The sequence below is a fragment of the Engystomops pustulosus genome, chromosome 5 (assembly GCF_040894005.1).
Source record: "Engystomops pustulosus chromosome 5, aEngPut4.maternal, whole genome shotgun sequence".
Taxonomy (NCBI): Eukaryota; Metazoa; Chordata; class Amphibia; order Anura; family Leptodactylidae; genus Engystomops; species Engystomops pustulosus.
In genome coordinates this window covers 161,822,482-161,844,628 of record NC_092415.1, presented here as the reverse complement: position 1 = coordinate 161,844,628, position 22,147 = coordinate 161,822,482, and the positions used below count along the sequence as shown (strand labels likewise).

The window sequence follows — 22,147 nt, the reverse complement described above, 5'->3', positions numbered from 1 at the left end:
ACTTTTACTGGAATATAAGCTCTGATAAATAGACTAAAATTAAGGAGGATCAGTGAAAAACATATGCCAGACGGATGCAAACTTGTTTTTCATGACTGATTAAGGCCACATTCATGTGCAGGGAGCCTTAGTCTGATCTCAAGACCCTTTTCCAGGGCAAATCATCATTTAGTGGAGGGGCTCCCTTATCTCTTATCAAGAGTGGGAACCCTTTTCCTTTTATCACTATGTACATCCCTGAAAGGGAAATTTAAAAGGACAACAGTAGAGGTGGACTGCAGTGATCATACAGTGTAGAAATATCTATTTGCCCACACATGGGTGCCAGCACTAGTTTGGTGGCTCTTGCCCCTTCCTGATGCCCGGGGCTCTGTGCATTGTGGGGTCTGCAGTGGAGCAGCGGGAGGGGGCAGCAGCACATTGTTGTGTTTGGGGTGGGGGAAGGATATTACATCTGGTCACCCTCCTCCTCCTCCTCCTTTCCTCTCTGTGGCTTGCTGCAGGCTTGTGTGTGTGTGTGTGATCTCGCTGCTATGTCGGATGACGATTCCAGGGCCAGCACCAGCTCCTCTTCCTCCAGCGCCTCCAGCCAGCAGATAGACCGGGAGCCGAGCAGCCAGCAGCAGCAGCACCACAGCTCCAACCCCAAGAAGAAGGAGAGCAAAGTCAGCATGAGCAAGAACTCCAAGCTGCTGTCCACCAGCGCCAAGAGGTGAGCCCCGGGCGGCGTGCTGTGTGCCAGCCTCCATGGTGGCAGGACGGGTGATGCTGCCAGGCCGCGCTCCCCCGCCGCCCGTGTGTGGCCGCCCGCAGACAAAGGCTTGTGCGCTCCATGACATGAGCCCGCGGGGACAGGGGCAGGGGTCTTGTGGGGACAATGGGGGACGGTCCAAGACGTATCTATCATTATTACCATTGCTGGACAACACAAAGGGGGCAAAAGTGCGTCCCCTTTAAGTCTGGCTCTAGATTTACCCTTCATTAACCCTTTCTCTCCTCGCTAGCGCCCCCACCCACCCATACGGCAAGGAAGGGGTGGCGCGACTACAGTCTCATTTGCATTCGAAGGCGCCACCCATGACGCCTCATTTGCATGTTAGCTTTTTGGGGTCCCCGAATGATGCCGGGGGGTCCCTGAGAGGGAATTAGCACCGGGGAAGTGTCTGCAGCCCCGGAGCTGGAGGAGGGCTGGGGGTAGTTACCGGGAAGGAGAGGACAAGGGCTGCGGCGGCCATGTTGTGCCCCCTCCGGTGTGTGTGAGGGGAGCGGGGGGCGCTGAGGACCCCATTGTGTGCCCTCAGCACTGGCAGCAGGACCGGGATTCTTATCAGGGATATGATATAGATCCTCCAGCAGACATGGCAGCCCTGTCTCCTTCCTGATAGACATTGTGTCTTGTGTGTGGGGTCCCATCCAGAGCTGACATCTCTGTCACAGGCTTCAGGGGGAACATTTCTGTGATGGGCACAGGATGGTCCAAGCAGGTGCCCCCTACACAAACGTGTGGCATCTGCACTGCCCCCCTGCTGGAGGCTGGCCCATGCACATGGCAGTGCCTGGAGACTGGCAGTAGGGGGTCTGGGGTCAGCCTGTCACCCTACACCCTGATATTGGTTGAGCTCTGATCTGGGGGTTCCCTCAGCAGTCCATCTCTATATCCTCTATATACCATCTCCTGTCTATATCCTCCCATAGGGAACTTGCATCCATACGTTTAGCCCTGTGTGGACACAGACTATTTGTAGGGCAACTATACTGTAACTTGGGATGAGTGAATCTTATTGTTAATTTATAGATTTAGTACAAATCTGCCAATGTTCAGTCACCTATATAATAAGAATCTTTTCTGTTTGGCTTAGGACAGTGCTTTAATAATGTCTATCCACTGCTTTTATTCATCCCGGGGCTTAGGGGAGAAAATTGGTGAGGAAAAAAATTAACAAAAAGAGATCAGAGCTTTGCATTAAAACTGAATAGAGGGGGTATATACCAATTTCCCGGACAATTGGAGCAAGATCCATTGAAGCCAATAGATTTGAAACTGAACCAAATATTTGGAAAGATTTTGCCAAGTTTCAGCAAATTTTGAACAATTCACTTATCGTCTTCAAGGGTAATGTGATTAAGATCCAAAATACACTTTATAGATTGGAAATTACATTTCAGGTGTGCAGCCCACAGCTTGTAAAAAGTGATTTCTTAAACCAGCAAATCTGTTCCCACAGGGCGTTTTTGTTGCGTTTTTCATTGGAAATGCATATGCATTTTGGGCAAACCCCCTCCCACTTGTGTTTTGGATGTGTTTTAAAACGTGCCACGTGGGAACCCGCCCTTAGGATAGGCATCGATATCAGATGCGGCCCCTTCACACGTGTCTTACAGATCTGCATATAACTGTTACTATATACAATGTCCAGGGAGATGGCTGCAATGTCAAAGTTACTTTAGTCCAAGTTTCTCTCTCCCACCTATCATTATTGATGGCCTTCTTTAAATTTACTCATCCCAAAATCCCCTTTTAAAGTAAATGGGGGCTGCATTCTGATCTGATCACTTCCGCCAATCATATAGTAAAGCTTCTTCCTGGGTCCTGAGACTTTATTATATGTGTGTTGCCTATAGATACATGAGGCCTAACAGCTCCATAGAACCAGATGTGGGCACATCCCAGGAGCCAGAGACTTGCCAGTCTGTAGCTGGGCCTCAGTTCTTTCGGAGTCCTCTTCTATTAATGTTTATAGCCGTTCTCATTACTGGACCACTTATAATATGAAGCTGGCACCTGCCGTCACTACTCCAGGCAAATAAATATTTCACATGACACAAAAGTCAAAGAATCTGCTTTACTGTGAGGAATCTTTCCATTAAAATAATTGAGTGATCCTCCTTTGACTGCTGATATGCAGTGGCTGGTGACCTCTATCTCTAAGCCAGACCCCTGTAAGCAGAGCTGGGGTCTTCATTGGAAATGGGAATAATTACAGAGTAATGAGCTGTAACCCAACAACAGCAACGTTTTCTTTCTCTGTGGATCTATGGGGATGAGCTCACTATGTGTAGATATGTAGTCTGTGACAGCAGGACCCTGGACTGTAGCTGCCACTGTCAGCAGCCTGGCAGTCTATACACTGTATATGCTGCATGTATACAAACCAGCAGTATCTGCAACCATAGGAACTCATTGCTTGTACATCTAATTAGCAGAGAGGCCTAGAAGTCAGAGGGATAGTGGCTTATTTCTTCTTCATTTTCCCCATTGCCGCTATGTATTTATTTATACTAAACTAAGCAGAAAGGAGTGTGTCACAAAGGCAGAAGGGATAATAAAACAAATAGTCTTTATTGATAAAAAATATCAATGGCTCACCATACTAAAGACCCAGATTTGGATGAGTCCAATATAGTCCCTCCTAATTACATCACACCCTTAAATCAATTGATAGTTACAGATAATATTCAGTGTGTCAAGGTTAGAAAGATCTCTGCAAATAACTATATAAAGAAGAGTTCATACAAGTCAGCATAAGGGATTGCATAGACACGGACAGACACTTCACTGAAGAAACCAGACAATACCCATATCGTCCATTGCAGGTGGGGTCCAGGACTATGTAATGTTGGGTAGCATCTGCCATGTTCAAACGTGTATTTTGGTGTGTTAGGCCCACCTATTACATGCTGTGCAGACCCTGTCTTAGCTGTGTACCACTATTTAAAGTCATAAACTTGTAGCAACTTCCAGATCTTTGGTCATGCATTTTGATGCATCTTCTTTCATATCTGTTGTACATTGCACAAATCTCTGTTTTAGTAAATACAACCATCACTTTTAGGGTAATACACTCCCCTTTCAGTAACCCCGGGAAGGGGGCCACAAATTTGTCCAGCCCCAACAACCCTTAAAGGCTATTATCTAGGAGACACTCCTTCCTCTGTTAATGGCCATTGTGGTGACCAATTATTTGACAAAAGTTTACTTTGACCATACATGTAGTGTTGCATGCTGACCATTAGAAATTTTAGTATAGAGTTGAGTCCAATAAATGTACCTCCTAACTTGACTCTAGCTGTAAAACCTTTGTGACATCAGTATTTCCATCTGATAAGTGAGGATTTTCTTGAATGGACAATCTCCATTAAAGGGGTTGTCCAGGATTAAAGAAAACATATATGTGTGGGGGCTGTAGAAATAGTAAACCTATACTCTCCTCTTCCGGTGCTCCCATTCAAGCCTGATGCTCATGATGTAGCAAGCATGCGTCAGTGCTCGGGACGGCACTGCCCGCCTCTGTAAACGGGCCCATAGTGATGGGCAGTGCTGTGGGAAAACGGTGACGACATGTATAGCATTTTCTAAAAATCCTGGACAACCCCTTTATAGCCCAATAAACTGCTTATGGGTTTATGATGACCTCTCCCATTGTAGTAAATTCCCGCTGAATATTTATGAAAAAGTTTCCCTTATCAATGAGATGTGTCTGATTCTTTCAAAACTGGTTTGGACCATGTCAGAATGTGTAAAGATAAGACGGTCTGGAGACATCTAGGTACCAGTATCTGCATATATTTCTAGGAGAAAAGGCTCAGCACAACTTTATAATACCACATGTATCATGATATCACAAGGAATAGATCTTTTTTGTTGTTTTGTTTTTACTTACAAGTGATCCCGGCTTTGGTATGAATCAGGCCATGCAATTAATCTCTTTCCACACTTTCCTTGCAATGAATATTTGTGTTGTTGGGTTATTAAGTAACATTGTTTCAGTTCATACTTCTGATACAGAAGCTGGAAGTCACAGATATATTGTATCAGGCTTCCACTATTTGTTAAACATCCCAGCTGACTTATGTTTGTTACAATGTATTCAGGAGGATTCTGTGGAAGCAATCCAAATGCATCTTCATACATAGAGATTTAATACCTGAGTGAAGTTGGCCCCCCCACCTTGTTCAAATCAAACAAAATTGGTGTCAAACGTTTGTGCTACGTTTGTGCTGGTTTGTGCAGCAAAAATTTTCGTTTGTGCCGCTATCGTTTTTAAGATATTAATGAGAGTTTCCAGAGGTCATCAGAGGTCAACCAGCCCCCCCACATTGTCCAAACCAAACAAAACTGGTGCCAAACAATTCTGCTACATTTGTGCTGGTTTGTGCTGCTTAAATTTTTGTTTGTGCTGCTTTTGTTTTGAATAAATGAACAAAAAATGAAAGTTCAAAAGTTCAGCCAGCCCCCCCACATTAACCAAATCGAACAAAACTGGTGTCAAACGTTAGTGCTACGTTTGTGCTGGTTTGTGCAGCAAAAATTTTCGTTTGTGCTGCTATCATTTTTAATATATTCATACTTTTTTCCAGAGGTCATCAGAGTTCATTTCTTCCAAAGTACAATGTGTTTGCTAGCTCCCCCTGGTGATCAAACTAGGGAAGTGTCACTAAGTTTGTTTTTTACCAGTTCATCCTAAACACCTTTAACCTATGTAAACACCTGAACATACCGTAAAAATGATAGCGGCACAAACGAAAATTTTTGCTGCACAAACTAGCACAAATGTAGCACTAACATTTGACACCAGTTTTGTTTGATTCGGTTAATGTGGGGGGGCTGCTTGAACTTTTGAACTTTAATTTTTTGTTCATTTATTCAAAACAAAAGCAGCACAAACCAAAATTTAAGCAGCACAAACCAGCACAAACGTAGCAGAATTGTTTGGCACCAGTTTGGTTTGGTTTGGGCAAGGTGGGGGGGCTGGTTGACCTCTGGAAACTCTCATTAATATCTTAAAAACAATAGCGGCACAAACGAAAATTTCTGCTGCACAAACCAGCACAAACGTAGCACAAACGTTTGACACCAATTTTGTTTGATTTGAACAAGGTGGGGGGGCCAACTTCACTCAGGTAGATTTAATCCCTTAGTGATGATAAAGAATGCTGCTCATCTTCTAAACTTCTTCACAGGGAACCTGTCATCTTTTTCACAAGGAATAGATTTGCTGATATAGCCATTTAAAAATAGAGCAAATAAATTGTCTTAAAGGTTCACTGATCCTAAAGCAAAAAAAAAAAAAAAAACTTACTAAAGGGCTTTCTACCAAGTTTTCAAGTCATACACTATCCATAGGATAAGCTCATCATTGAGGGTCTGACTGCTGGGATGCCCACCAGTGATGAGAATGGAACCCCTATCAATCTGGAGAATGTGGGTCTCGTATACACTAATGGGGGCGGGCTCCATTCACTTGTAAGGGAAAGTTAGAAATTGCTAAGCACAGTGATCGCCTATCCCTGGCACTCTTATTCACTGTCTAAACATTTGTCTATACATGCTAAACCTGCGACCCCACCGATAAGTGAGGATAAAAGGGACTCCCATTTTCCAGGTTGCTGGGGGTCCATCCTTGTAATGGGTTGGGGTCCCAGCAGTTGGATTCTCACTGATCAGCTTGTTATCTGCTATCCTGTGGATAGAAGATAACTTAAGTAGCTTGTAATGTCTTTCACAAGTTCTGTATATAAATGTTTTTCAGGGTTTTAGGAAGTGTCATAATATTAGATAGCGATCATAGAGCAGATGCAGTACCGGACTGTGTGTTAATCATCGATGTGCAGAACTGTATAGTTATTATCTACCACTTTAGAAGGTTTTCCAGTTGCACTACGATAGGATGAGATGGGAACACCCCATGTGTAGGTTTTTGAGGTGGGCTTGAGTACAGGAACCGTTAGGACAATAGGCCTTAGGCTAGCCCTATTCATGACAGCCATTAAAAAACCAGTGGCCGTCTAGTGCAGGCTTATCATCCATTCAAAGTCCCATTACACATTAAGTGGCTGTCAGGTTTGGTCAAGATCGGTGCCCTTTTGTCCCTAGATTTCTCCATATCTTTAGTTTTATCAGTGAACAATTCTTGGTGATTACGGCAAGAGTTTTTTTTTTTTTCTGCCATGTGAGAAGTAACCCTTGGCATAAGACGTAAAAGAGCCAGGAAAGTCACTATAAACCCTCATTACACTTCATACAGGTTATTATATGCTTCAGACTTTCCCACAGCTTATATTTCATTTTACTGCATAAGTCGGCTCCTGAATCATTTCTTAGGTTGGCCATACAAGCTGCAAGACTGAAACCATCGCCTGGCAAATGGCCCAGAATTGTAGCGGAAATGTGCTTGAAATAGCTCCCATATTCAGCCCTAGACTCATTCTTATTATTGAAAACGTTTTGGGGAACTGGCAGTAGATCTGGGCATGACCCTGGGAGATGAAACTGACTGCAATGTAGCCAGGGCGTGGTTCTTATCTGGTATATTTCTGTGACTGTTAATGGGATTTAGTGGGGTCATGTTCGTGGTGTTTTTTCTTTCCCCCGCTGGGATATATGGTGTTGAGCCACAAATATTTTGGTATGACATCCACATGGATCTTGGTTAAGAAGGCTTTTTTATTAGGGATCCAAGATATTAGGCCCAGTTCACACTAGCATTTGGACCTCCATTATCAACTTAGATCACTAAAACAGTAATAACAGAAATCTAACGAATCTGTTAAAATGTAAATGGCTTTCAATGCCTTCCGTTAGTGTCTGTTTGCACCTCTTCCATTAATGCTTGCATTATTTGAGATGGATAAAATAGCACTGCAGGTTCCATCCAGTTTTCCACTAAAATAATGAATGCACTAACAGAAGTGGTACAAAAGGACAATATGTCCGGGTCATGTGACCAGACGCTAACGTTGGGTCACTCATCTCTATCTATGAGGGATCAGTGCTGGGCAATATTGGGCTGTTCAAGGTACATGGCCACCTATAGACTGTAGTGAGTCTGCTGATCCTATGGAAACCCCTCTGTATTATGTACTGTCTATTGTCCACATACTTGCTGCAGCTGGTTGTTTTTGGTGCATCCATTCTAACTGTTTCTTTTGTTTTTTTTTTTTTGCCACAGGATTCAGAAGGAACTGGCAGACATCACTTTGGACCCTCCCCCCAATTGCAGGTTAGTCCCTGAGAACATTACTCTTTCCCTCTAAATAACATTGTCCTGTGTGACATTGCTGACTTTTCGAGCAGCTTCTGGTGAGACAGGAGAATGTCGCTGCTTGTGAAGTTGATGAATTGTTCCGCTTCCTTCTCCTGAGCGTGAACAAAGAAGAAACGACTTTAACATGCAGCCGGTAGGGCGGCTGAAATTTAGGTGACAAACTAATAGGGGTAGCGTGTTAAACAGGTAATGATTGTCATTCCACAGACAGTCCAGGGTCATCTATATGAACTGAACTTGTATTGTGTCAGAGTTCACTGTGGTTCGTGTGTTAGAATCACAAAACTGGATAAATCCTGGTAAACACAGGTCTCCACATATTTAATGTATTTGGTTTATATAGAACGTCACTACAGAAATGACTTTTGGCAGTGTATTAAACCAAAGCTTCACCTCCTATAATGTAAGGAATTTTTTTTATAATCTTATATAAAACTATTTATATACTACTATACTATTAGACAAAATTCCGATGTGGAGCAGCACCGTGCACGGAGCAAAATCGGGTGCAAAAATCCTCCCAACGGGCTCAGACCGAGCCCACCACGATAGGAAACACAGCGATGAGGCAGCACTCCGTTCAGTGAAAAATCTTGTGTTTTATTCCACCATAGTAGCAATACAACGTTTCACCTTATCAATAAAGGCATTTTCAAGTACTTGAAAATGCCTTTATTGATAAGGTGAAACGTTGTATTGCTACTATGGTGGAATAAAACACAAGATTTTTCACTGAACGGAGTGCTGCCTCATCGCTGTGTTTCCTACTATACTATTATATACTATAAAACTATTTATAAAACTATTTTTTATACTATAAAACTATTGTTAAATTGTGTACCGTATTTTTCGGACTAGAAGGCGCACTAAAAATCCTTAGATTTTCTCAGAAATCAAAGGTGCCCCTTATAGTCCAGTGCTCCTTATATATGAACCGTACTTACAGACAATAGCTCCCTTGAACTGTGCACAGGTCTGCCACCTGCTGGTCATTCATCCCTATAATCAGGTGCGCCTTATACTCTATTGCACCTTATATATGAACCTAGACGTTTTAGCAGGCACTTATTGATCGTGCGCCTTATACTCCGGTGCGCCTTACAGTCTGAAAAATACTGTACTCAGTTGTACTCATTGTATAAATTATATACATTGTATACAATTGTATACTCAATTGTATCTCAGTTTAAATCACCGAAGCAACAGGGGGGGGGGGTGCCAATGTCCGTTGAAAATGACTGGCCTTGGCGCAAATCTGGGCAGGAATAGGAACTACTCTATAATTGGCAGCGCGGTGAGACACTGTCCATGCACCTCACTGTGACCATGCACAATATAAGCCAATGCGTGGCAGCGAGCTCATAGTCCCAACACACATTTATGAACCTGTGCATATGGCCTAATGGGATCTCGGGGATTGTGTTTATCTTTATTATGGGCCCCATAAAAATAACAAACAAGGTATAATACCAATTTCCATGAGAGACTGTGGGATGTATGTGCTGTCCACATCAGAGCTGAGCCTTTGTATACAAGCAGTGGCCGGTGATGGGTGGTGTTGCACTGGACCACAGCTCCATAGAGAGGTGAGTATCGCTTGTTTGTTAGAGGACGTATAACATACAAGTAGCACTTCCAATTATTTACTGTACAACAATGTGCACATCTGGTGACAGTGGACTATAGTTATAGAATACATGTATATCAGATATTACCTCAGTGTTTTAGTAGCATTACACCACACAACTACACTAAAAACATTAATTTTTCATGAACCAAATCGCGCAGCCATTTTTATTTTAATGGAATGCTCGTCTGTTCTGTTAATGATAAGGATGAACTCTTGTACCAAACGGCAATGTTACTCTTATACATGAGGGGCAATGTTATATTTTTCTGGGTTTTGTTCATTACTACTGTCATCAGTTTTACATTTTCTTTAAACCCCTTTTGCTAACTAAATCACCCTGTAACCAGAGCTATGTTTCCCTTGGATGGTCCAGTTGGTGTTTCTTGACTGAACTTCTATCACTTTTAGTTCCTATAGTGAAGTGCCTCCTATTGTCTGAACCCACAGTGCCATTCAAAGTTTTTTTAGGCCCCATGCGCATAAGCTTTTGCGGGCCCATCATCCAGTCGCACAAATTGCTGTCAGATCATGCCCCCTTCTCCCCGTGGAGGTCTATGGCACATTTCCTATACCTTTCTATGGAGAAGTGATGGGTGGGGAGCGCATTGTGTTACGAACCGGTCCTAGCCCCATTGAGTACACGGTCATGTGCATGAGGCCTTAGTAACCGCAGGGCTAGTGATACGTATGTCTACACTCTGTCATGCTCTTCTTTAGAGTGACTATATATATTTGGAAAAGCTTTACATATCAAAACTATTTTATTTCGTTTTTCTCATGACGTGATAATTGAACTTGATAAAAAAAGTTATTTTGTTTTTTAATTACATTAGTTCTGCAAACTTAAAGCAAAGTTTCTCCTGCAGCTCCTTCTACATTCTGCTTTTAGCTGACAGGCTGGAGGGGGGCACAATTCAAACGCCTATATCTCATCAACACTGGCACCTAGAAACACAATTCTGGGGTCATATTAAACAGGTGAATCTCCCCTTTAATTTGATATTAGGATAATGGATGCTTCAGAGAACCAGCGATATCCATTCTTAAAGTTACAATCAGACATTTCAGTAATAAAAATCTGTATATAAATCACATTTTTTAATACAGGCTACATTCACACAGCTGTTGGGGGACGTATATACGGCCTTCATATATATGTCCCCATAGGCCACACACCGAACCTTCCCTACCCAGGAAAAGATAGGACATGTCCTATCTTTTCCTGTATTACGGCGCCGTGTGCCATATATGCCTATGGGGAGTGGCAGGGGTGAGCGGTGCTCACACCCTCCTCCTCTCCCGTGTGCCCTCCGTGCTATTATACAGCGGGTACGCCTAAGCGTGAATATCTCTGTTTCTATGAAGCAACCATACACCATGCATACATGTTATTTTAAAGGGGCGAGTCTCCTTTTTAATATGACACCACAATTGTGTTTCTAGGTGCCACAGTTTAGGAGATGTAGTCATTATCATGAGGTTTATAAATGCCCTTTCTGCACGGGGCATGTGTAAATAGGACGTATATAACTATATGACAGTTGTAAAGGGGTTAAAGTATTTTTTTTTTTTTTTAAAGTAACAAACAAATTCACTGATTTGCAATAAGTACCTTAGAGATGTAATGTGGTTAATAAATGTTTTAACCACATTGCAAAATGGTTCAAAAACCTGTATACAGTAGTTTAGATGATATTTTATTTAGGACCAATTGCACATCTCATTATATCCTAGACAGTAATCAGAGCTGTGTGATATAACGAGCTGTGCACCTGTGTGACCATGTTCAGATTTCTATCTCCTGGAAATAAACAATGAAGCTTTCCATAAAAAAAGGACAGCAAGCAGAGATCTAGAAAACCGTGAGGAATTGATTCAGAATGTATATTGGAAAATTGTATACATTTTCGTTATACAAACGGGAAAACCCCTTTGTCCTGGACTCTGATTTCTAATAATTTTCCCAGACAAAGATGTAATCCTAATTATTTTCTGATATGAAACAGTCTCCAGAACCCTTTGTCGTGTTATCTGATGCTTCCTAGCGCCTCCTCTGGACTTTCCTGGAGACTATTCAGGTTTTGCAGGTCTAGATCTGTGCTCTGCATCTTGGCTGGCTGCACCTTGTCAATTAGATGTGCTCTGAAATAACCCGTCTGCCGACTTTGTTTTCTTCTTGCCTAAGGAGAGCTGCAGTGCAGGTGGGGTTAGCGGCTGTATCTCTACCACTGATCTGGTATGTAGTATGACTGTTCAGAGAACTATCCATGAGCAGACGCTACACTATGCCATCCTTATACATGCACAGTCGCTTATCTTTAAAAAGGGAAAGAAAATTAAAACTCATTGGGCATTAAGCAAGATCTATTTAGAGAAAATCTGACTTGTTTTCCAAAATCGTCTGGACAAAACCAGACAAAATCCACAGGAGAAGGGATAACAATCTGATTGGTGGGGGTCCAACCACTAGGATTCCTGTTCCTCCTAATTGATGGAACAGCAGGTCCAACATATGTCCTGCCGCTCCTTTCAATGTCTATAGTAGAGCTGAAAATAGCTGATAATTTTGCCACTTTCGTCACTCTCATAAACATTGAAAGGAGTGTCAGGAAGCCTGCTGATAGTGCTGCCCCATCATTCTAGATCCTCGTTCTCATTAATGATCAGGGTCCGACCACTTAGCTACAACTACTGGTTATTCCCTATAACAAACCATTGCCAGGGTAACTACAAGACCCTAATAGGGTCTCCGATATTGTACTTACCCTAATTAAGTTTCTGTAAAGCCACCAAAACCAAATCTATATTTTCTTAAGTTTTGATAGGAATTGACTTCCATAGGTCCAAGTCTTTTACAGTATGTACTAAAATATTGAATGCTACACTTTTTTTTTTTTTTTTTAATATTGAAGATATGGATAAATTGTATGAATTGTAGATTATTCACACATGCTTATTTTCGGATCTGTAGTACCTATTACAATGCTACGGTTATCCTATAACAGTGGTGGCGAACCTATGCCACGGGTGCCAGAGGTGGCACTCAAAGCCATCACTAAAAAGAATGCAAGGTATCTTCATGGATTCCCAGACAGCCAAGGACTTGCCACGCTCAGTGCCATCTTAAGGGGTTGGAAGGACAGCGCAACACCTGACCATGGTTTGTGTCGGTATTGCAACTCTGCTGCATGGAGATGAATGGAGCTGAGTCCCAATACTGATACAAACCATGGTCAGCTGTGGCGATGTTTTTGGAAAAAATCAGTCAAGTTGCTTGGGACAACCCCTTTAAAGCAACATTAGACTTTAGACTACTGGAGGTATTGGAATGGGTGGGCAGATCTTCGTTATCATCGTAGCTCCGGCTTACATTTCCATATTGGCACTTTGGGATTAGTGGGTTTTGGTTGTAGTTTGGGCACTCAGTCTATAAAAGGTTCGCCATAACTATCCTATAATATATTTGGGTCAAAGAGTTAGACACAGTTGGGAATGTGAGTTGCATAAAGAGCTAGTTTTTTCCCTTTTCTCCAACTACCTGTATCTTTGGTAGCTGACAGAACCTGATGCAATATGAAAGATGAGAATCTTTTTTTCTTTTTGACTCACTCTAAAAGTGACTCGTCTCTGGCAAAACCTGTTTGTTAACTTATTGTAATATGAATTTGTAGCTTTTTCTTGCACATTAGAGGTAAAGAAATTTCCTTTCTCTATGTCTGAGGGGGTTTAGTAGCTAAATAGGAGTAAAATATGGTGATCATTTTCAGAATATTAAAGGGAACCCATAAAACTACTTTATGGCTCCAGTGGATGCAGGTAAATATGATATATCCACCTCATGTTATTCAATAAAAATAACCAGTAATGTATGTGAGTATTCCCCTGTATCCTGGCTGTAGATGTCCCCGGACCAGCCTTGTGCTCTTGCATGTGGCTCAGCTTGTTCCCTAATGTTAGGTGTGGAATTCCTGTGTTGTATGAATGTATCCGCACGCGGTGTGTTAATGCCTTGTGTTCCTGGCCTTTGCTCCAGGGACTCCTGCTGTAGTGTCATTACTGGATTTAGTGTCATTGTTATTGCCACATTGAGTGCCAGACTGAAGGCACAAAAGGCAATTGTGCGAAGATCAACAGCAAATTAACAGCCATGTATATCCTTGAAATGTGATTTGTAATGAAACCTAAGGGGACACTAGAAAGAGCAGTCACCATGTTCCCTCCCTGCAACACCGTTCTAAAAATAATTACAAGCCATTTCCATTATTTGGGAAGGAGGTCATTGTCACCGCTCTCCATCAATGTGCCTCATGGCATCAGATATTGATGGCCTGTGGGCTGCGCAGAGGCATCTCTGTCCACAGCGACTACTTGCTCTGAGGTAATAATTTTACCCTGTGGTTTCCAGTTTATTTTATGTAGATTGTAGTCACTGTAGATAGAAGACACTTAGGATTCCCGCTGTGCTTGTTTTGCAGCATAATAACTTAATACAGATTTCACAAAACAAGCAGCAGTAGAAATGATACCTGACTTTTAAGAAAAGTGTATAGGAGGATTAGTCATATTTCTTACTTTTACTTGAATTCTCAGTCTCCAGGCAGTATTTCTTATTGAACTAAAGTGGTAAGTAGAGACTGGAAGACATGACAGTAGCCATACACACACATGTAGGAAGCGAGGTATAGCGATTCATGAGGCTGAGGGCACATGGGGAGGTTTCACAGCGAGAAACTTGACGCTCCTAACTTGCTGCCTCTCAATTAGAATATTTCTGCAGGTTTTTGCCCAAGACATTGATCCTTTGCAGTGCACAGCAATTTACATATACAGAAATACATAACGTGTTCTCACCGTGTCCCCATATTCCAAACCTGATTCTCTCACATTCATAAAGGGCGTCTATCACTATGATTTGTGTATCTGAACTAATTGTCCGCCCATTCCTTTATCTATGAAAATAAAAACAGTAAAATCACACACATTTTGTACCCCCAAGCCCAAAATACCCCAGGCCACAAAACCTAGTAATAGTATTTATCTCTTAAAACATACTGGTAGGTAGTTTAGATTGTGAGCCCCATGGGGACAGGGACCGATTTGGCAAACTCTGTGCAGCGCTGCGTAATCTGTAGGCGCTATATAAATAAAGAATTATTATTAAGGCAAAAGAATTTAAAAACAAGAAAACTTTAAACTATGACCAATTTGACATTTTTTTTTAATCATCCATCGCACAAAAAATGATATTAATTGTGATCAAAACACTTTAGGGCACATTTACTAAGAGTAGTGCAAACTGCATTGACAGTGGGTTTGCCTGTGTATAGTGCTGGGTGCGCCAGATTTATGACAATCGTGCGCCAGAAATCATGAATCTTGTGCTTCCCTGAAGGCCCGATAGAGTTCACCATTTTTTTTGTGGTGCACCTTTAACAAAGGGCGCGCAACACACTTGTATCTGACTTTGCATGATAAATCTGGCGCCACCCCCACCCCACCTAATTTGTGTTGCATGGTGGCTAGCGCAGCTGCTCAACAAAAGGGTCGGGTGAGACCCAAAAATGTCACTTCTTAAATACATGTACATGCAGTTTGCACTAGAAAGAACATTCAAATTCCGACAGAAAACTGGTGCACAGCCCTTGGTAATTGTGGGCCTTTATGAACCCCAGGTGTGTTAAATTAAAATCTAAATCTATAGGTCTTTTTGCATTGTCACCTTCTAAGCCCCATCACGTTTTTTCTTTTTTTCTTTTACAAAACTATTTTTATTATGCAAAAAGTCATTTAAAAAAAACAAACACTATAAATTAGTTATCACTGTATTGTGTGATTGCATCCTTCTATAGGGAAACCAGCATTCATGGGTAACAATGCTACTATTGGGGAGGTGTCCTATATGTCCTGTGTTTGGTGACGCGACCTTCGGACACAAGAGACTACTTCCTCAATTTTACATTTGACAACAGCTGAAGGGGCCAGGGGCATCCTCCACAGTTCAGCCTCTTAACATATTGTGGATACAGCACCAGAATCTTTACCCAGTGCTGCTCTTAGACATCCTAAAAGTAACACTTCCACAAGTATTTTTATTTTCTCATCCGATTTAAAGGTATATGGTTAATTGAACTCAATCGCATGCCTCTTTTAAAGGGGTTACTGGGAATTTTCTAATGTTACCAGTTGGATTGGGGTCCAATTTGTGACACCTCTGGAATCACTAGCATCAGCATCCACTACAAAGTGTATGGAGCAGACAAGTAAATGGGAGAAAGCTGCAGATGTTGGGTCTAGGTCATCAATGATACATTCTTGGGAAGCTCCTGTAATCTAGAATGTTTGTGGGATACCAGGATTGTGTTTATTAATATTCAGATTGTTAAACCATATATAGGGAGGGAACCCTTTTTGTTTTGAAACATCAATGTTGTTGTTTCTTAAAGGTGTTGTAGAATGTATTGTGCCTCCTAGTGGTAAAGTACATTTAGTACATATTGTGCTGTATATAAACTTTTACACATGTATGGTAATCATCTTTTTACGTGGCCTCTTGGTTTCTTGTTGAATTTTTGTGTTGCATTTGTAAGAATAGTGTGTGATCTGTCATTCTGTTGGACTGAACCTTCTGCTCCAATATGTGGCAGGTTACTGTACTGTCTGAATTGTGACCTGGCTGGTGTGGAACAGACTTGTGATATTATTGCATGTTTCAATGAGCCATTGTTGATATTGGTTTATCCATATCTTGTGGCAGCAAGACTCTTTCTTCTGTTCAGTCTTTGGTTATATTAAGACACTGACTGATGTGGATGGCTCCAGCTGCAGGGCTGAGGACTATGACAATGTAATACTCTCCACTGATGCATATTCTGAACATGTATTTAATACCTTATTAATCTAGCGTGTACACAAATAAAATAGACAAGTCCCTAACCCCTCTCCTCCCTGCTTTTACATTTTGGCAGGTTCATCATCCTGCAGAGAAACAGCAGACTGTCTTCCTATGTCTTAAGAGTCAAGGGGGTGGAGACACTCTCAAGCAAAGTTATACTAGTCATTCAATGCAGCCTGGTCGCCCATTTACTTGAATAGTATCTTAGTTGAAGTAACTCTGAAAGGCCACTATACAGTGTGTGGAGCTTTCTGCTTGCAGTTGCAGTTCTGACTGCTGCTGTCTGCTAATAGTTGATGCATATGGATTTGCAAAGAATAACAGGGTTTAATGGGTTGAATTGAATGTGTTTTGCTTTTTTCTGATCTTTAATTTATGTATGTGTTAATCTCCTTTCCCATGTAGTGCTGGCCCAAAAGGAGACAATATCTATGAATGGAGATCTACTATTCTCGGTCCACCCGGCTCCGTCTATGAAGGAGGTGTATTTTTCCTTGATATCACATTCACTCCTGAATACCCTTTTAAACCTCCAAAGGTAAGTGAATTACCAATACTATATTATCCACTGCCAGGTTATTATAAATCTGTTCTCATTATATCACAGAGTAATCAGTGTTATAACGAGCCATGTACCTGTGTGACATGACAATGAAGCTTCCTATATAATTGCAGCAAGCAGAGATCTAGAAAACCATGACAATTTCATGCAGAAAGTATATTGGAAAATTGTAGAACTTTTCATTTCACAAACAATATCGGTTATTTGCTGAAAGTGGACAACCCCTTTAACTTCAAAATCTGTTAATGTTAACCATTTAATAACCTATGACTGAGATATATCCATCAAAAAGTTCCCTTCAGTGAAAATAACATGACACTTGTCTGAATAACCTCATGTCATATCTCTATATTCTCTATTAATACAGAAGATATATTGCACATGAGATGCATTTTCAAGTCTCCAGTTTATAAGCTGCTAGGGGACAAATATACCAATTGTGACAGCGAGGAGTTAATGTAGCATTGGCAGAATGATTGGCTGCTATGACTGCAATACATGTGGCATTGTTGTCTTTTGTTAAATTACCTGAATAGTAGCAAATTGCATGTAAGAGCGGGTTTATTATCCACATAATACTCTGTAATATGAGACAATGTTGTGCTGTAGAGGAGCGAGGCCTTCCCCTCCATCTCCTGGTAGAAATACACTGACTACTCAGGCATTTCACACCTCATCTACAAAGTTATTGGATTTCTGCTGCCAGCCATAAACTAGTTTACATTTCTGGCGCTGCATATTATTACTTACTCAGATTTATTTTTTCTGCCAAACTCTACATTTTGCAGTTTAATCTGAAATTTTTTTTTTGTTTGACCGGATTATTACCGGAAGATGAACCTAACAAAAAATATTATCCCACCTCCCAGTTTGTGTAATGGTAGTTTAAGGGGACCTGTTACGGTACACATATCACTTATCAGAAAAATATTAAAGATACTGTATCCTTATTATGATTTGATGGGCTACCCAAATATACAGGCAGTCCCCGGGTCACATACAAGATAGGGTCTGTAGGTTTGTTCTTAAGTTGAATTTGTATGTAAGTCGGAACTGTATATTTTATCATTGTAATCCCAGCCAGAACTTTTTTGGTCTCTGTGACAATTGGATTTTAAAAATGTTGAGTTGTCATAAGAACCAGGATTAACACTAAAGCTTCATTGCAGACACCTGTGATAACTGTTACAGCTGATCATTGTAGCCTAGGACTAAAGTACAATAAATTACCATTATCCAGAGGTCCGTTTGTAACTAGGGGTCGTATGTAAGTCGAGTGTTCTTAAGTAGGGGACTGCCTGTAATCAGGACTGGCTTAATCATTTACAGTTATACTGGGATTAACAAAAAGTAGAAAATTAAATTTATCATACTTGTGATATTTTGCGGTTATGTAGCCAGGAGTATTTTTTATTTTTTGGGTAAATGGGTCATCCAGTGTGACGTCATAAAAGACGCCATCTCGGGACCACCAGGTCCAATAGAAATCGTGCCACTTCTTTAAACTACATAGGGTAGTTATAGCTCATTCAGCGTTATGAATGTAGGAGAGGACAAAAGTTGTTCTGTCTCCTCGCCAGTGTCTCTGACCAGCAGAATCTTTAGCTGTTCCGCAAGATATGCAGGAGAACTTGCCGTAGCGCTAGGAGACCTTTCTACATACTTTGTACTTACCCCCTCTGTGTCCGGACATATGACCCGACAGCAATCTGAGGCGCACCCCAACTGGTAAAGCTTGCGTTTTGTAAACGCAATGTTGACATCAACGTAATTGGGCAAATCTCCTAGGCTTGGTTGTTGTGATGCGTTTGAAAACTCTTAGGAGGAATAAGAGATGAACCACACAATGTTGGATACAAAAAGAAGTACGTAGTTCAACCTCTCTCAGCTCTTGTACCTTATGGTTCCAACTTCTGGTATCCAGGTGCACGGAGAACCTCAGAACCTTAGGTAGCCATATAAGAAAATGTGTAATCACCAGCAACTCTGGATATCCTGAAAAAGGTGGCTCTTTATTGAGGTACAACCATACAGAATTAAAAAAAAAACGCCCAGGAAACGGACAAAAACAGACCTACTTTCCGGTGTATAGTCTTCGTCATGGTCAAGGTTATACACCGAAACGCGTAGGTCTGTTTTTGTCTGTTTCCTGGGCGTTTTTTTTAAGGGTACATTTAGGGCATACCGCCGGGTGCTGGAGATGAGGAGGAGGAGGTGGCTCCTCCTCCCTCCATAGAAAACAGCGGCTCACGATCGCACACACGCCGAAAGATAGAGCAAGCTCTATCTTTTTGAGGTGTGCGGCCCGGATCGGTGCCACGCATGTGTAACCCCGCAGTGCCGCTATTGCCGTCTATGGGGACGTACATGCGGCCGCATGTACGTCCCCGCAGACAGCCATGTGAATAAGCCCTTATCCTGTATCCTTGTACCTAAATAAAAAGAGCAACCTTTTTAAGGCTGTCTGGAGTTGCTGGTGATTACACATTTTCTTACACAATGTACTTTAGTAAGAAAAGATTAGATTTCAACTGAAATAAGTATTTACTAAAACCGACATGTCAGGCAACAGACACCCACCCATACACCCATTGTGACAGCACTATCTGATCAAAAACATCAACTCCAATTTGGAAGTTGATACCTGCACTTCTTAAGAATTACCACAAGAGGTCACCAGAAGACTGCCACACACGGCAAATCCTCATGTAGCGCCGTGTGAACCGCATCCCGTTATTTTATAGTAAATCTGGTCTTTACATTTTGCTGCAGATAAAATGGGTAAATGCAAAGTTACCTAAAGGTAAATAATTTAATTCTAAAATTCTTATGTATTTTATTAGGTGACGTTTCGGACAAGAATCTACCACTGCAACATTAACAGCCAAGGTGTCATCTGCCTGGATATCCTAAAAGACAACTGGAGCCCGGCACTTACCATTTCTAAAGTTCTCCTCTCCATCTGCTCGCTGCTCACAGACTGTAATCCTGGTAAGCACCTCCTATTTTAAATTTAATATATAATTTTTTTTCCCCCTCACAATTACTTTGAAATATGCAAAAATTAACTCTTAGATCAACAATGATGTTCTCACCCATTATGATACACGCCTGTTTTTGGCTTTGAAAACTGCATTTGAAAAGCTGAACATGTGAACGCAGCCTAAAAGGTAGATCATTCTAGCCTGAGCTTCAAAACCAAGTGCCCCTGTGCTTGTTAAACTTCAGACTAGGGCTGTAGCCTGTATTCTCTTCAAGCAGCTTATTAAAGGAAATCTACCATTAAAATCAAGTATGTATATAAACCTTATCCAGATCCATGGTCTCCTTTCTTCTAAAATCGGACTTTAAAATAATTTAAATAAAGTGTTCTGTAGGCGTTATCAGAGCCCCTCCATGCTGTAGATTCCCTCAGCTGTCCAACCTCAGTCACCAATGACCTGATTATTATATGTGTTACTATGTATATACTTCTGTCTAATTGTTTTCTATAACTGCTTGTGAAGCTGCATGTTCAGAGCTCAGGTGGTTTTTCTTATAAGTAATACTATAACAAACTGCTTAATGAAAAAAGAAAGAAATCTCTGAATACGCCTTGAACTAAATATCACAGGCCGCAGCTGCCCCAATTATTTCCCGGTTACTCGTCATTGTATATTGAGATCTAAAGTAGCTTAAAGCACATAGTCGTGACACAATTTGACAAAATTCCCTTCTGCGCTGCACGGTTCTCCAATTTGAATAATACAGATAAAACATATTGTAGAGGGAATGTACGTTGCTACCGCTACATTGTGCATCTATAATCTGAATTCTTTCCTTCTCTCTTGCAGCTGATCCTCTTGTGGGAAGTATAGCCACTCAGTACATGACCAACAGAGCCGAGCATGACAGAATGGCCAGACAGTGGACCAAGAGATACGCCACATAGATTGGCTGACACAACGCTTAGTCTGCCATGGCGAAAGCTGCTTGTGAATTGGGCAACGGAGGGTGGGAGTCTGCAAAGAATAGGTTATTTCTATAACAGATTTTATTCAGTCTTTTATTTCCAGAGAATTTTGTTATTGTAACTTAAGGTATCTTTCTGCAGTAATTGACTGGAGCAAGTCGAAAAACAATTACGTAACAGACATAAACCTTTCATGTTACCAAGAACGGAAAGTTATTTTCCCCCCCTTTTTTGTTCTCTGACACGTAAGCGATGGAAGCGATTTAATTTTGTACAGTTACACTGCTTATACGGTAAATGTCTGTGTTAAGTTTTGTTGAGGGATTGAATGCGTCATTTGTGTATGAGAGATGAGCTGCGGCGTGTGTGTGTGTATTGTAACCAAGTCTCCACCATGACCGGCCTGTGACAGTCTGAGGAACTGGTTATATTCTGTATTATGGAAACATCTTACACTTTATATCATTTTCTTCCTTTTTGTATATCGGTAAACTCAGCTTAGAGAGAATCTGTAGTGAAATACCTTAAGCTGTTTAAATGTAAAAGTGAATAAGAATTACTCCGTGGATTGGTTCTATGTTGTAGGCTAAAGAAAGTCTGCATTTGTTACTGTGCTAATAAAAGTGGAAAAATAAGAGCGTGTGTCTATTATTTATTACTGAATCGGTGCTGGGAGTTTACAATTTTCTGTATGTTGTTATCGTAGTTGTGGTAGAGCAGGAGATGGCGTTTGGGAGGGGGCAGATTCAGGACTTTGTGGTATTATTGACCTCTCTTTAGTATAGGTCATTAGATTAACCACTTCTTTCCTGCCCATTGACTTTATAAATTAAGGTAATCTGCTCCGAATTGTGAAAGGACGTACCTCTGATGGGCATTATTGTGCCGGTAATCTAGCCCCACCAATAACTGCCACAATGGAAGTCTGTGATAATGTATTGTGGTAATGACACTGTCTCACCACTGTGTGACTGAGGCGTGCAGCCGCTCCTCTGCCTTTGGTTGGGTGAAAATCTCTTGCCCCTCCTTCCAGCCCTGTGCTCCACCGCGATCGGGTCCAGGCAAG

At 41.5% G+C, this 22,147-nt stretch overlaps 1 protein-coding gene across 1 annotated transcript; it reads left to right on the top strand.

Moving 5' to 3' along the window:
- The first annotated feature begins 449 nt into the window (after positions 1-449).
- Positions 450-21,716, top strand: UBE2E1 (ubiquitin conjugating enzyme E2 E1). The gene is made up of 5 exons (XM_072153631.1): positions 450-712; positions 7,950-8,000; positions 16,973-17,105; positions 19,973-20,120; positions 20,963-21,716. The coding sequence occupies exons 1-5, from the start codon at positions 534-536 to the stop codon at positions 21,058-21,060; spliced, it is 609 nt and encodes a 202-aa protein (XP_072009732.1). The 5' UTR covers positions 450-533; the 3' UTR covers positions 21,061-21,716.
- The last annotated feature ends 431 nt before the right edge of the window (positions 21,717-22,147 follow it).